This window comes from Eriocheir sinensis, unplaced genomic scaffold (assembly GCF_024679095.1).
Source record: "Eriocheir sinensis breed Jianghai 21 unplaced genomic scaffold, ASM2467909v1 Scaffold591, whole genome shotgun sequence".
NCBI classification, from domain to species: domain Eukaryota; kingdom Metazoa; phylum Arthropoda; class Malacostraca; order Decapoda; family Varunidae; genus Eriocheir; species Eriocheir sinensis.
In genome coordinates, this window is record NW_026111933.1 from 221,262 (window position 1) to 237,809 (window position 16,548).

Consider the following 16,548-nt stretch of genomic DNA (forward strand, 5'->3'; position numbering starts at 1 on the left):
AATGTGGAAGGTGCATGCAAGGGACGGAATTTCAGGTGTAGTTTCGTGTCGTCACTCACCTGAGGAGGACGTAGCCGTTGGTCCGGAACGCTTCCTTCATGGAGGGGGTGACGGAGAAGGTCTTGGGGTTATACGTGAAGTCTGAAAGTGGCGTGAAAGAATAACAAGTTCTTGATTATGTAAACCCTGAAAGCACCGTGGATGAAGAATGTGAACTCTAAAAGATACACGAAAGAATAACAAGTTCTTAATTATGTAAACTTTAAAAGCTCTGTGAATGAAGAACTGTGAACTCTAAAAGATACACGAAAGAATAACAAGCTCTTAATTATGTAAACTTTGAAAGCTCTGTGGATGAAGAACAAGCTAATGACTGTGAACTCTAAAAGATACACGAAAGAATAACAAACTCATAATCATGCAAATGGACATCTCTGTTTAAGAATAGCAAATTCATAAGTAAACTCTTATGTCGATAAAACTCTTACAACTTTATAAGTACACTGAAAGCTCTGAGGAAAAAATATAAGGTCACATGTCAGCTTTGAAATATACTTTCAGTGAAACCTGAACTCCTCCTTATAAAAAAATATCGTCTTTTCTACAACATAAACAGGACCTTTAAATCAGATGTTATCCACGTATAAGTGAGTAAATATTGTCTTTTTAACCCGTCCGCTGCGACTGACACGGATTTCGCCTCTACTGTTAGCCTGGTAACATATAGTCCCAGGTCTTTCTCTGCCTCTGTGGTGGATAGTGGAGTGTTTCCCATGTGGTATTGGTATGCTGGATATCCCCTCCCAAGGTGCATGACTTTACATTTTTCTTCATTGAACTGTAGCAGCCATTTTTTGTTCCATTCCTGTAGCTTGGCGATGTCTTTTGGTGGGAAATCCGCAATCAAAGGGTTAATAATTTTACCGGGAGTCGCATGATAGACTTTAGGTGTTGAACCCTAGCCAAGCCTTACCTGCCATGTTTGCAGCGTGTGATGGGTTGAACAGAGTGGCGGCAGGTGTATGGAGTTGGCAGAGACCTGCGGAGTGTTTTTACCCTAATGTGACGAGCGCAATCACTTATGAGAGTTGTACGAATGCTGTGACAACATGCTTTGATTTCATTCCTGCGCTTCATTCATTCATACGTGTTGGTTAATGATTTTAATTCAATGGCAACAAGGAAAAGTACTTTGAAGAATTTTACCACTCGATGTTCCCACTCAAGTTTTGTTTTTATTGTTAGAACTTCAATCTCCATGGCTTATCGTGTGTCTCCGATAAGATAATAACTGGGTGCATATAACCCTTAGTAACAATCTATGTAATCAACAGCATTATGAAGTCGCTAACCTGAGGGCACACTATTCCCTGTCGCTCCTTGTTATTTGTCTTGGAGGTTAATGAGAATTATTCAATGAGATGACTTTATTTTTACTATTGTTTTACATTACTAATATTATATTCCATAGACGAAGGTGGAGAAAGATCAAGCAGCAGGAGAAGTAACAAGAATAAACTGAAATGACTACCACTAACAAGGAAATAAAGAAAAACCGTGCAATTCTTCAATAGACTATTTTAAAGACACGTAATTTTAACTTTAGCAAACAAGCATCACAATAAAACTAAATGACTCATATACCAATACTAAACATCTATTATTATTTCTGTACGTAAATAATGCAAAAAAAAAGAAGAAGAATATATGCGAGTGTACCATATACGATTAGATGAACAACTAACTCCACGAATAACAATCGGTTAATGGTCATCTTCTTTACTCTTTGGTTGTAAAATATTAAAAGGCATCTTGCAGTTATATGTTCCCAATAGTCAATACTCACTATCTACTATAACTTGAGAGAGAGAGAGAGAGAGAGAGAGAGAGAGAGAGAGAGAGAGAGAGAGAGAGAGAGAGAGAGAGAGAGAGAGAGAGAGAGAGAGAGAAAGAAGCCACAGGGGAGTAATTCAATCGGCATTATTATACTCGTCGTCAACAGAAGGTCACGGGGTCATTCAAGGGGCCCTGCCGTCACCGCTCATCTTCTTGCCGCGCTTGGTGGGGTCAAAGATCATCTCCAACAGGAACACCAGCAGGGCCAACACGATGCCTGCAGGAAGAGGAGAAGGAGAAAAAAGGAGACCAAGACACACACAAACAAACAAAGAAGCTAAATAGATATTAGACAGTTGCGTTGCCTAGACCAAAACATCACAAATTCCAAAGTAAGTTCACCTGATGATATACTGGTTTAGGCAAGAAATATTACTGAGCCGATAAGAAAAGGGGTCTCAAATTATTCATGTGTCATTCAGATTGCTCCTCTGTTAGTTTAAGGATAACATGAATTTTGTGCGTTTGTGTCATCATAAAACAAAGGTATAAAGAAATTTTACAAGGCAGAAAAAACGGGCCACGGCGAGAACTATTGGTGGAAGGCGTAGGCAGACCTTGTATTCATTATAGCTTGGGCCAAGGAACGGAATCTTAGGCAGGTTAATCATCTCACCAGCCAGATAGAGAGCGAACATCCCGTAGAAGTCCAACAGCTCGAGGGGCCGCTCCGAGGGCAGGCTGAAGGAGGTGATGGGCTTGAGGCATTCGGTGCCGTTGAAGTAAGCGGCGTTCAGCAGGTAGTCAAGAATACCGGCCTCTCGCAGTTGTTCAATGCTGTGAGGAGACGGGAGGTGACAGCAGGAGGGAGGAAGGGAGAGGCACTTGTATTATATGGGATGTTCACTTAGAAATCCCATTCAGTATAAAGTAATTTCAACTTCTTCTTAACTCACATAGATCATCTCCCACCCATTATTTATTCATGCAATCTGTTTAACTCCTCTTTTGACTATATAGACCACATCAAACCCATTTTCTTTAAACTCTTTTAGTTCCCTTGGTCAGACCATTTCTAACTCCTTTCCTACATTCCCCTTACATTCTCTTTCCTACAGACTTCTCAGCATTTTACTCCTTGGTGAGATCGTCAACTATTTCTAGGACTCAAAGGCTCACATTTTGTTCACTTTGGCCATGAGAGGCGAGCCGCGCGGGAACACCATGCTGAGGCTAGCGGGACCGAAGAAGCCGCGGGACATAAGGTAGGTGCGACACCTCCCCTTCTGTGTGGGAAAAGAGAATAAGAATAAGGAAACGCTGAGCTCAGTACACGAACTCGCCTGGTTATCAGTGGCTTTAACAACAACAACAACAACAACAACAACAACAACAACAACAACAACAACAACAATAATAATAATAATAATAGCAGGACCAGGAGGAATACGTAGAGGTAGAAGGAGAAGGAGAAGAGGCAGGAGTAGCAGAAGCAGAAATAACTCAGAAAGAAAGAGGCAAGAACAAAAACATAGAAGAAACAAAAGCAGAAGTAGCAGAAGGAAGAGGAGGAACAGAAGCAGAAGTAGCAGAAGGAAGAGGAGGAACAGAATCAGAAGTAGAAGAAGGAAGAGGAGAGATAGAAGCAACAGGAGAAAAAGGAGCAGGAGCAACACTCACGAAACTAAAATCGCTGTGGATGGCCCTCCTGAGGGTGGAGGTGTAGGAGGCCACCGCCAGCATTCCGCCAAAGAGGTCAGCGGAGTGTTTCTCGTAGTTTTCCACGCCTAGAATCCTCATATTTTGCCGCAGCCTGCCCAGGACTGAACTGCTGTCCGACTCCTTGTGGAGAAGAGTGATGGCAACCGTGGTGGTGGTGGTGGTGATGAAAAAGAGGAGGAAGAGGAGGAGGAGGAGGAGGAGGTGCAGGAGGAGAATATCAGCAACAACAAAAAAAGTAAAACAAGAGCAATAATAAAGACATCTCCCCAACTAGCATACTCCCAGCCTGCCACGCCCTGCTCAACACCTCCGCCGCCGCCACACACCTTCAGCAGGGCCTCCACCATGGAGTCTTCAGGCACGCCCAACGGGATGCCCGACGCGGCCAGCTCCTCCAGGCTGTCGAAGGGCAGCAACACCTTGGGCAGGATGAGCATGGCCTTCAGGTTGCTGCGGTACAGCGCGCTCATTACCACTATCCACAGCAGCCACATCCCCGCCACCAGCCGCACGGCGGTTCCACGCGGCGTCCACGGCACACCTGACAGGGGTATGTTACACCTGTTGTTGTTGTTGTTATTGTTGTTGTTGTTGACGTTGTTGTTATTGCTGTTGTTCATGATCTTGATCACCTGTTGTTTATGCTGCTGTTTGAAAGTCAAATGGAAAACTATTTACAGTGTGACTCAATCTGAGGCTGTCCACAAGCGATAGAACAATAACAATTTATAATAAGAGTAATAATAATGAAAAAGAAATAATAATAATAATGATAATCATAATGGAGTAGACAGTGGCTGAGCGGTTAGCGTCCCGGCGCCGCGTCCAGGTTCGAGTCCTGCCCGCCGCCACAGTTGGGATTTTTCAGTCACTGCCGAGTGGCCCAAGACTACCCACATGCTGTCCTGAAGACCGCCTATGAACCCGGACTCTAGATCTAGATTCTCTCTTTAAAGAGAGCCTCAAAGATGAGCTCGGGGGGGGGGGGGGGAAGGGGGGGGGGCAGCTTAAGCCAAGCAAGATGGGGCCACTATACACACTTGCCTGCGCCACAACAACCTGGGGGCCGACCATCAGGCCCTACCAAGAAAGTCTACCGGCGCTATAGGCCGAAACGTAAAAAATAAATAAATATCCAACTCGTGATCAGGCCGTGGTGAATTACACACACACACACACACACACACACACTGACAATGCACCTCATCCCCCACGGCCACGACCACCATCACCACCCTCACCATCACCACCCTCACCATCACCACCCTCACCATCACCGCCACTCACTCTGACTCATTAGTACCGACCAGGTCCACAGGAAGGCTCGATTGGCACTCCTCCACCAGGTGCCTCCGTCCATCTCCATCTCCTCGACGTCACTGGTGAGCAGAGGCACAGGTAAACACATTTAAGGAGATGTAGGAATAAGTAGGAAGACAGAGATAGGTAGATAAATGGACTGATTAATTGATTGACTGGCTGGTGATAGATAGATATGTGTATACGAGTTGATAACTTAAGGAAAACACTTATACCTGCTATTTTTTTGGGGGGGGTATATCTAATTTTTTATTCCTACTCTATTGATTCCGCTTCCTTTTTATTCACACTGTTCACATTTTTCTTCAGGAGGATGACTAAGATGATTCAGGGGTTGAGAAACTTGCCATACGAGGAAAGACTCAAACAGTTAAACTTGCATTCTCTAGAAAGGCGAAGGGTGCGTGGAGACATGATCGAGGTTTATAAATGGATGAAGGGCCTTAATAAGGGAGACATTCATAAGGTTTTGTTGGTAAGAGAACCGGGTAGGACACGAAGTAATGGGTTTAAACTGGATAAATTCAGATTCAACAGGGACATAGGCAAAAATTGGTTTACTAACAGGGTGGTGGATGAGTGGAATAGGCTTAGCAGTCATGTGGTGAGTGCCAATACAATTGTCACATTCAAAAATAGACTAGATAAATTCATGGACAGCGATATTAGGTGGGGTTAGATACACGGGAGCTTAGGGTCAAAGGAGCTGCCTCGTATAGGCCTACCGGCCTCTTGTAGACTCCTGCGTTCTTATGTTCTTATGTTCTTATGTATCCGCAAACACACTACCTCGAATTACTTCCTTGCTTTCACATATGGGAGCAGTGATTTTGTGGGCGCAGTAATCAGCGAGCTTTTTTTGTTCTCATTTATTTTTGCCCTTGAGCTGCTTCCTTCGCTGAAAATAAATAACTATCAACTCCCTTCAGAGACCCACCTCGAGTCGCCGAAGCCGCCTCCTCTGTCCACCGCAGCCCTCAGCATCACGGCTTGGCCTCGCAGAGTAAACATCGTGGCCACAAAGACGATGACGCAACTCACCAGCAACAGCACCCACAGCTAAAGGAGAAGCAGGAAAAAGAACTGCGAGAAGAAGCTTGACGCTATTTGCAGGAGCAGCGCCAAAGGACTTTTCTGTTATTTCCTTTCATTTTTGCCCTTGAGCTGCCTCCTTTTCTTCAGCTTAACTATTTCAAGACAGTATCACGTGGACAGCCTTGGAGGACCTCACCACCACCACCACCACCACCACCACGTACCAGCTGTGTGAAGGGCCAGATGAAGCCGTCCCCACTAGGCATCAGGCCTGGGCGGGCAAACATCACATTGTACTCAGACAGCAGGAGGGGTTCGCTGTAGCTGAAGGTGGCCATTCCCGGCGGGGTGGCCATGACTACCGTGGGCGTGAAGGCTGCCTCCTGCGGGGCGAGGAATGGAGGTGACGATGAGGGATGGGGTGAGGAGGAAGAAAGGAGTGAAGAGGAAGAAATGGATGAAGAGATAAAAGGGAAGAAAAAGAATATGATAAAAAACAATAAAGTGCTGAGGAGGAAGTAGAAAATAAAAGGGAAGAAAAGGATGAAAGAAGGAAATGGTTAAAGATGAGGAAAGGGATGAATAGGAAAAGGGGTGAGAAAAAAAAAACAAAGGTAACGAGGATATAGAAAGAGTAGGAACCATGTTTATCATAGTCATTAAATAAAAAGAACACTGCAGTTTGGCTTCAACTATACCTAAAACCATACTTTTTTTTTTTTCTTGAAGCAACACAGGGACGGTTATTGCCTTTTCCCAGTCACACTAAAAATAAAATAAACAATCATTATATAAGCGTGTAACATGTACCTGCACTACCTCTGTCTACCACTCATTATTCCCGTATCCACGAATGCAGTGGCGGGATAATTCTCTCTTTTTTTCCTATTCTGAATTCATTTACGGTTCGTTCTTGTTCGAGTTCATTGAAACCCACGAGGATGTATTTACGACCTGTCAATTAGCGACGATCTCAACGGGCGGAGGAGCTGGAGGAGGAGGTGAAGGGCGAGGATGAAGAGGAGGAGGAGGAGGAGAAGAGGGAGAGGGAGAGGGAGAATGCGCAGGAATATGGAGGAGGAGGAGGAGGGAGTATAGTCGGGAGGAGGAGAGAGAACGAGGTAGGAATAAAAGAAAATGATGAAGAGAGAGAGAGAGAGAGAGAGAGAGAGAGAGAGAGAGAGAGAGAGAGAGAGAGAGAGAGAGAGAGAGAGAGAGAGAGAGAGAGAGATCGGAATAGGACGCGGAGAATGAGCGATTTACCGAGATGGAAAGCAAAGCGAAAATGGAAAAATGACTAATTGGAGTGAATCTTGGGAAGTGAAGGATTCGTGGATTCGTTAAGGGAGGGAGGGAAGGGGTGAGGGTTGTGCTGCGGCCGATGAATGGTGTGTGTGTGTGTGTGTGTGTGTGTGGAGTTGGAGTACAATTAGGGAGAGGGAGAAGAGTAGAAGGAGTAGGAATAAGGAAGAGGACCAAAATACTCCGAAATCCTTTAACGACTATAATATCTTCACGGCAAAACAATAACAACGTATTAATAGATAAGGAGAATTAAGTCTAAAATCAAGGCTAGGGATTAAGGCTAAGGATCGCATGCCAAAAGGAAGAGAAACATAACAAAATAGAAGTCCGGGCATTACATTTTCTTTAGACTTGTTAGTGGTTAGTGAGTGCTCAAACTGCTAGTCACTCCAGGGTCACCAATTGTTTATCTTCACCTATTAAGACAGACACAACAGACTCACCCCCCTTTGCACCATCCCAAGCAGGCCGGACCAGGACCCATTAGGATGCAACTCCCCGTAGGTACGATCCGCAGCCGGCAGGAGCTTGTAACTATGACGGAGAAGTTGTTTATTAGTCCCTTTGTGGTATGATTGGTTGCAAAGATCTATACAGCAAAAACAGACCAAAAAACTTCCATTCCGTAACAAAAGATCTTATGCATTAGTCCTGAGAGTGAAGGGAAGCAATAAGAAAGGAAGGAGGGGAAAAGAAAGGAAAGGAAAGGAAGAGAAATGAAAGGTAGAGATAGGAAAGAAAGAAAAGGAAAAGAATGGAAAGGAAAGGAAAGGAAAAGAAATGAAAGGTAGATTTAGTAAGGAAAGGAAAGGAAAAGAATGGAAAGGAAAGGAAAGGAAAGGAAAGGAAAGGAAAAGAAATGAAAGGTAGAGATAGTAAAGAAAAGAAAGGAAAAGAATGGAAAGGAAAAGAGAGGAACGAAAAGGAAAGAAAAGGAAGGAAAAGAATAGGATGGAAAATTAATTGGAATAGGTCGGTCACGAGAAGGAGAGGGAAGGGAAAACGGAAAATGACAACGAGGTCCTAAATGGGTTACTACACTCCTTTGCTCACCAGTAACCGAGCTGATTCATTATTATGTGTACGATGTCCTTGAGGGGGCCCCTGAAGGTGTAGTTCCCCGGCGTACCATATACCTCCATGATGTTGTAACTCTGTACGGAGGAAGGAAGGAAAAAGCAGAGTCAGTTTGAGGAAGAGCAATTGGACAAAAAAGAACGGGAAGAGGACGAGGAAGTATGAAAAGACTGCAGGAGAGTAGTGCCAAGATGAAAAAATGATAAGGAGCAACTAAGGGAAATAAGAACTGCAAGAGAAAATTTGATTAGTAAAAGCTGTGGATAATAAAAATGGAGTGAAAAAAAGAACTGGGCGGCAAGGAAAACGAATACTCGGCAGGGAAGAAGTGCTGAACGAAAATAAGGAGAAACTAAAGGAAACAGAACTCCCTGAAGAAATTTGACAAGGAAAACCGATAGATAGCTGAAACGCAGTGAAAAGAGGAACAGATGTACAACGAAGAACTGGGGGCAATGAAATACAAAATAAACTCTACAGGATAAAAGTGCCAAGAGGAAATAACTCTATGGAAGTAAGTAACTGAAACGTGCAAATGAGACAGGTAAACAGGACTGATAAATGAGATGTAACGAAGACAGGTAAAAGTGACTGGTAACGTGACAAGTGGACAGGTAGGGAAAGGTGAATGAGACAGGTATATGAGACGTAAAAGAGGCAGGTAGAGGTAACTGGTAACGTGACAAGTGGATGTGACCAGTAAATGAGAAAGGTAAATGAGATACGTAGAGGTAAATAAAGGTAAAGGAGGCAGGTAAATGAGACGTAAAAAGAGACAGGTACCTAAAAATGACAGGTAACGTGACAAAGGGGATGTGACACTTAAATGAGAAAGGTAAAGGAGGCAGGTAAACAGGTAAATGAGACAGATAATGAGACACGTAACCACGACACATGAACGTACTCCTAATCTAAGCTCACCAGGTCAGTCGCGAGTGTGAGGCAGCGAGGAGACGCCGCTTGGCTCAGGGCGGGAGTAGTGGAGAGAGCCATTCCTAGGAGGCTGAGGAGACGATGAAGGGAAGAAAGGAGAGAAAGAACCAAATCGTGAAGAAGGAAACGGGAGGAATGGAGAGAGGGTTCCTTACAAGTTCAAGAATACGGGGCAAGGAAGGAAGGAAGGAAGGAGGGATGAAATGGAGGAAGTAAAGCAATGAGGAATGAAGGGGGCAAGTCAGGTAGGAAGAAAGGTAGACTGGTAGACGATGGTACTTTTGTTTGTGTGTGGTAGTCAGACTCTGAACTTGTATGCACTTCTCTCCTTGACGTGTGTTCTCTCCGCCGTCCTTCCCAGTATATAAGATCACCTTTCTACCTTTGCGCCATGAGCTTATGATTGCTGTGCCGTGATTGGTTAGCCAGTAAAACCAACTCTACTCAGCCAGCCAATCAGCCAACGAGGCGGGGAGGATAGTGGTGCTGATACGATAGTCTTTATATTCTTACGGTTCTTGTGATTTTTATGTTTGGCCAAAGGGTAATCAGATCCTATTAGCTCTCTTCCGCATGTTGAAGGTGAGGGGTCGCGGAGGAGAAAGGTTAAAAGATAAAGGTGGAGACAAATACTATCTCGGTGTTCATCTCCGTCATGTTGTCCGTTGCATGGTCTAAGGAGGCAAGGTCGACCGATGCGCAGCCTGCCGATGACGTCACGAGAAGGGAGCCTCATGGTCCGTTGAGCGTGGAGTGGAGACCCATTACGAGTGCCGCGGGACACAAGGAACGTCTGTATTAGTCGTTTGGCTGCGAGGTGATCACTTATTAAGAGGGTACAATGAAATTTTCTCTTAATTTCATCCCCCCCAAAAAAATATATAGTAAGATTGAGGCCAATTCTTAACGTTAAAGGTGAATTCTAAAAAGTTTTGATACTGGCTCACATTATTTATTTCACAGCCCCTTAAACTCTATAAATGATTGACGCAGGAAAACACTAAAATACACAAGTTAAAATACACAAGTTAAACAGCCATTTGTTTAATTTGTAAAAAGAACATTTATAGTACTGTAAATCATAAAAAAAAGCATTATAAGAAAGTTTGACAGGCAGTGCAGAAGAGTAGCCTAAATCAATACATAAAAGCTACTCTCTTTCTCTCTCTCTTACTAATGATGCGAAAGGTTAGAGATAATCGGATTAGCCAGTATTTTCCTCTTTTTTCTCTCTCACTCTCTTTTATGCTCTCATGAGTGTGGGCAATTTTCATGGGTGATTTCGGTTAATCCTTTCGGTCAGTGATACGGCGCGACCACACTCATTCATTATTCATGCCTTGTAAATACGTCTCACGGCCGGCTGCTGATGAAAATATTTATAGGTAGATAAATGGATGGATAGATAGATAGGTAGGCAGATAGATGAAGAGAGAGAGAGAGAGAGAGAGAGAGAGAGAGAGAGAGAGAGAGAGAGAGAGAGAGAGAGAGAGAGAGAGATGAATAGATAGATAGACAGATAGATAGATGGATGGATAGATAGATAGAGTAATAGACAGATATGTAGAAATACTTAGATAGATAGATAAACAGATAGATAGATAGATAGATAGATAGATAGGTAGATAGACAGACAGATAGATAGATAGACAAACAAACAGATACCTAGATAGATTTCATGCATATACACATCTCTCTCTCTCTCTCTCTCTCTCTCTCTTCCCTTTGACCTCTCGCCCGGCAAAAGAAAGAAAAAAAAAAAGCTCACCCGCCACCGCCAACCTAAATGGCCGGCGGTGAATGTTTTCGCCGCTCACTCGCCACAAAGACCAATAAGAGGAATACACACAAAAAAATTAGCGGCGAACATACAGAAAAAAATATATATACGTACCTTCCCCTGAAATGGATTTGTGCGGTCGTTCCCCCTCCGTCATTAGCATAAGGGAAGGTGGTGGCTGCAGGAATGAAGGAATGAAAGAGAGCGAGCGAGAGAGAGAGAAAGAGAAAGAGGGGAAATGGGTGCTTCATCTCTCTTAATTTTCTTTTCCCATCTGATAATGGCTCCTGCGGATGGCTCGCTGGCGCCCCCCTCACGGTGATCCGCTTAATAAGGTGAGGAATCGCTGGTTTTAATGGCGGTGATAAATATAAACACCGATGAAATGAGTTGGAAGACCGATCGACTGACGGACTGACTAATTGCCTGAGTGACTGACTGATTGACTGTTCGTTGGCTTTTGTCTCGCCCCCCTCCGCTTTATGGCCGCTGCTATTTGCGATTATGTAAATGATGAAATGAGTGTCAGTAGTGAAATATTTTAATGCCGCTTGATATTATTAAAACACCCAATTTTCACAGTTTTCTTATTTGCTCTTAATTGCCAGCTTGAATATTTTGGTTCCTTTATAAAAACAAGTGAAATATATGTAAGAAAAAACTTATTCGCGAGGAGATAGGGTTAATTTAGTTATCAGGAGTTTTTTATACCTTTTCCTTCATAATAAACGCAATAATGATACACACACACACACACACACACACACACACACACACACACACACACACACACACACACACACACACACACACGCACACACACATTAGTGAAAAAACATCATGACATCGAACTTTCCAAATGTTGAAATTCCATCAATAGACCCATGACGGATACAGAAAAGAAATAAGGAAAAGGGAATCCCGTCTCACCCTTCTCCCTTATCCCACTCCTGCACCCTACTCCCTTGTTCCCTTAAAAGAATAAAATAAAGAAATCAAAAGAAACAAAATCCTATCTCGCTCTCTCCCTACCTCCCCCCCCCAAAAAAAAAAAAAAACGGGGGAAAAAATATTGTTTCAAAGTCTCACAACACTCTTCCCTCTATATACTCCTTATCAGTAGTTATAATATATACCCTTAAAATAAATACAGTATATGAAAATCGAAATAAAAAATCTAACCTTTACCTCTCTCTACCCTATAATAAAAAAATAGTAAGTCCCAAAACGCAAAAAATCTAATGTCTCAGAAACCCGCATCACACTTTCCCTTATACACTTCCTATCAACAACTTACATCCCTAAAAAACAGACGACACGAAACCCAAAAGAAACGAAACCCAACCTCTCCCTCACGGCGACCAATACGTAAAGGAAAGTCTAATCGTCAGTCAGCGCCACAGATCAATATTTTCTCCAAGCCAACAAATAGCAGGCGGCCGTCCTTCCATCCTTCCCTTCCTTCGCCCACAATACAAGATTACCACGCGGGTCCACATCCTAGACAGTCCTCAGGTTCCGTCTATCTTGGACTTGACGGGAGGAGATTGCAGTCCACGACCCGAATGATAATGAAAGGCCATGAAAGCTAATCAGGGAGCTCAGGTAACAACGGGAAGGCAGGTGGAAGCAAATGGAGGAAGGAGGAGGAGGAGGAGGAGGAGAGGGGAGGGGTACGTGGATAGGGAGGAGAGTGGGGTTGGGATGATGAGGTGGAAGGGATGGAAGACAGAATGAGTAATGAAGATGATAGGCAGGATAAAATGTAGGGAAGAGGAGAAGGAGAAGGAGGATAGGGAGGAGAGTGGGAGAAAGGGAAAGGGGATGATGAGGTGGATGAGATGAATGAAGATGGATGAGTATTGGGAATGATGAAGTATATGGTGAGTAGGATAAAAAGTGAGAACGGGATGCAGGTGGAGGTGGAGGAAGATAAAGGAAGAGGTGTGAGTAGTGGGTAGGCAAAAGAAAAGGGAGAAGAAAGTGGATGGAGAGGGAAGAGAAAGAGGAAAGAAGAGAGCCGTGAGGTATAGAAGGTGTAGAATAAAAGAGTAGGGAGGACGAAGAAGGAGACGAAAAATGGATGAGAAAGAGGGAGGGTGAAGGCGAAGAGCTGAAAAAGAGAATAATGCGAGGAAGATTCAGGGGAAGGAGGAGGCGGAAGGAAAAGGAATAGACAGATGTAGGAAATAAGTCGTATGGGCAACATAAAGAAAAAGTGAGGAAGGAAAAATAAAGAACTGAAAAGGATAATGAAGCTGAGAATGAAAAAGTGGATAGAGAAGAGAGGGGGATGAAAATTGAGACAGACGGAGGTGGAGGAAGAGAGGACAGGATGATGAGAGCGAGGTGGAGGAGGAGGAGGAGGAAGTGGAGGAGGACAAAGGGAGAGGGAAAAGAACTTACAAAAACAAAGAAAACAGGAGAGAAATAAGGAAGAAGAAAGGACACGAAAAGGTAAACGAGGAGATGGAAATGGAAAGAGAAAGAAGAACCACTAAGAGAAAGCATATAAGAAACACATCCTTATACGGACGGAAGCATAAAAAGACAGTGTAGGACAGATGTAGAAAGAAAGTAAAAGAATCTATGGATAATGTTGTGGTGTCAGAAATACATCCAGCTTCCTCCCTCATCCATCTCTTCGTGCTCTCTTTTTCTTTAAATTCGATAATTCTTCAGCATCAGGGTGTTTTATTGGGTGACAAAACAACTGTAATGGATGCTTGTAAATTCCTCGAAACGAAGAAAGGAAAAAGAAAAACAAAGGAGAAAAAGAGAGAAAAGAAAAAAAAAGGGAAAATGAAAAGAAAGGAAAAGATGCAACACGAAAGGAAAAAGATGAAAAAGAGGGAGACTATAAATGGACGAAAAAGAAAGATGAAACATGGTGCTAAAAATGAGTTACTGCCTATTTTTAAAAGTATGAACAGGGCGCGAAAAACGTTCGGAAAACGTTGATAAGTTACTTTTCCAGCCCGTGAATCATGGCAATAACATTATTTCATGACCTCGGCTTCTACTACTATTACTTCTACTACTACTACTACTACTACTACTACTGCTACTACTACTACTACTACCAATAATAATAACAATAACAGTGATAATGATAATGGTCGCTTGAAATCCAAAACAAAAACATATTATTCTGAATATCATTATAGATCTTTTCAACAACACCAAGTTTAAAGTTTCATAAATCTTAGACGTGGACGGACACCAATTTGTCTTTGTCTAAAAAGTATAATAAAGTTTGAATCTTAGAGGAAAATCCAGAAAACTTACAAACAAAGAAGGAGAGAGAAGGAAAAAATCGGTGTTTAGAAGGGAGAGGAAAGAAAAAACTGGCGAGTCGGAAAAAAACGAGGGAGAGAAGGAGGAGGAGGAGAGGGAGGAGGAGGAGGAGAGGGAGGAGGAGGAGGAGAGGGAGGAGGAAAGAGAGAAAGATAAATTAAAGAGGAAGGAGGCGAGAGTGATATATGAGAAGGGGGAAAGTCAAGACTCCCACGCGACCAAGAGATGAGGAAAATAAGTGATGATGTTGATTGTGGTGATGGTGGTGGTGGTGGTGGTGATGATGATTACTTTAGTGGTGGTGATTAGGGTTTTGGATGGTGATGTTGTGCTATGTAGTGACTGTGGTGTCGTAATTGTGTTAAGTACAGTAGTAATGGTGATGATAGGGTGGTTGTGGTGGTGATGATTGTAGTAGTGATGGTGGTGGTGGTGGTGGTGGTAGGGATAGTGGTGGTGATGGTGGTAGAGGTGGAGGTGGAGTTTTACGATACAAATTTTAAAGTCAATAGCTGTCTACCTGTATTCTCTCTCTCTCTCTCTCTCTCTCTCTCTCTCTCTCTCTCTCTCTCTCTCTCTCTCTCTCTCTCTCTCACCTATTCCTCTTTTCTCTCTCTCACTCACCTATTCCTCTTTTCTCCTTACGTTTTATCCATTACGTTCCACAATATACACCCTTCCGGAGTGCTCTGCGTTTTATCTCCTTGGACACCTCTAATGTACGTGTCTTGCAGTGTTACCCCGCGCGGCATGTTACTTGAATGGGCCGGCGATGCAAAACTAACGCCCGCTCTATGCACTGCTCCTGAAACAATGAAATCACGTACCTGGACTTTGATGTACAACAATATCCACGTTCCCTTGGTAGATGGAATTAGTTTGGCACGCTCTGTTCCTCACTTCGCCGCTTAAATCATCGTATTCATATGTGGAGAGGTAATGGGAATGGTACGGTCGATGGCATCGCTTGTACATGTTCCGTTCATCGCGTGGGTGCTTAAATCAGTGTATTCTTATGTTGAGAAGTGATGGTAATGATATTGCGTTAATGAAAAGAATCCAGGTGCCAAAATCATCGTATTCTATGTTGAGAAGTGAAGAAATGAGAAGGGAATGATGAGAACAATGCAAAGAGTAGAAACGAAAGTGTTGGCGATAATGGAAAGAAGTAAGACAAACAAACATATTATATTTAGCCATTGTCAAAGTATTATTGCACTTCTTATGCAGATTTACTTTACCGTCTTTAGTATCGAGCGCAGTTGAGCAGGCGATGGATGCACCCACCACTCACAACGATAAAAAGAAAGTCAAACGTATGGATCAGAGAGGAAGGCCATACGATCAAACACTCTTCAAACACTGTTAAATCCTATACTTGCAGCGAACACTCCGCCACCCTCTCCTTAACGTATCAATCTAAGTTCACCTGTCTATCCCTCCGTTCACCTATCCTCTCACCCCCTTTCCCCACGTCCGCTGCAATCCCTTATCTTATTACCAAAAGGGAGGAAGGAAGGAAGGAAGGAAGGATAAAGAAGGGAAGTGGTTAAGGGAGGAAAATAATGACCCGTAGTTTAGGCTGAAAGATATATATTCCCTGAGATACTTTACGAATAATTAATGGTGACGTGGGAGCCATCGTTGTATTAATAGGACGTGTTAAGGTAGATAGAGGGAAGGTCGTTTACATAAAGTCTAGAAAATATGATATAGGAGTATGTTATGTGCTTTGCCATTATAATTAAGCTTTAGCGAGAGTGAAATATAACACCTTGAAGAAAAAAGCGAAATTTCAGTTGATTTTAAGGTATGCTAAAGTGTACAATTTGATCACGGAATGTCTCACGAAAATAAAGCAAGTATTTGTCTTTCATAACATCTGCACATTTAGCTTTAAGTAACGTGAATCATACAAAAATAATGAACTTAATGAGCGTTTTTATTTTTTCTTTCAGAGTGGCATTTCGTTAGTTTGAAACTCGAAACCAGGATCACAAAAATCAAGGGTATTTGATGCTTCCTTCTCTTCACTTTGGTGGGCTCTCTATGATCGAATGCATAAAGTTCAGCGGGGAAAGCCTCTTACTCCTGCGTCATGGAAAAATTTCGGCGTGCGGCAGAGTGGGTTGCCGAAATTCCTGCCATTAAAGAGGAAGCAGGTCGTTTTTAACCTAATGAACCGCGACAACAGCGACGGCAAAGGGCTGGAGGCACAAGGCTCTCTCACTAAGTACACGACA

At 43.1% G+C, this 16,548-nt stretch overlaps 1 protein-coding gene across 1 annotated transcript; it reads right to left on the minus strand.

Annotated features, from left to right (window-relative positions):
• Positions 1-1,975: 1,975 nt before the first annotated feature.
• Positions 1,976-9,556, minus strand: LOC126993243 (glutamate receptor 1-like). Its single transcript, XM_050852141.1, has 11 exons — positions 9,217-9,556; positions 8,272-8,372; positions 7,662-7,752; positions 6,105-6,296; positions 5,816-5,937; positions 4,846-4,937; positions 3,885-4,099; positions 3,517-3,678; positions 3,016-3,122; positions 2,513-2,673; positions 1,976-2,113 (listed from the first exon to the last, which is right to left on the minus strand). Exons 1-11 carry the CDS (start codon positions 9,286-9,288, stop codon positions 2,019-2,021), a joined length of 1,410 nt encoding a protein of 469 aa, XP_050708098.1. The 5' UTR covers positions 9,289-9,556; the 3' UTR covers positions 1,976-2,018.
• Positions 9,557-16,548: the final 6,992 nt, after the last annotated feature.

What these genes read in the sequence shown, in the direction of transcription:
- LOC126993243 (XM_050852141.1), bottom strand. Translation starts at nt 9,288, where the DNA reads ATGGCTCTCTCCACTACTCCCGCCCTGAGCCAAGCGGCGTCTCCTCGC. An exon ending in TTGGGATGGTGCAAAGGGGG is followed by an intron (nt 6,297 to 7,661) that starts GTGAGTCTGTTG and finishes CTCGCCCCGCAG; the next exon opens with GAGGCAGCCTTCACGCCCAC. An exon ending in TCCACAGCGATTTTAGTTTC is followed by an intron (nt 3,123 to 3,516) that starts GTGAGTGTTGCT and finishes TTTCCCACACAG; the next exon opens with AAGGGGAGGTGTCGCACCTA.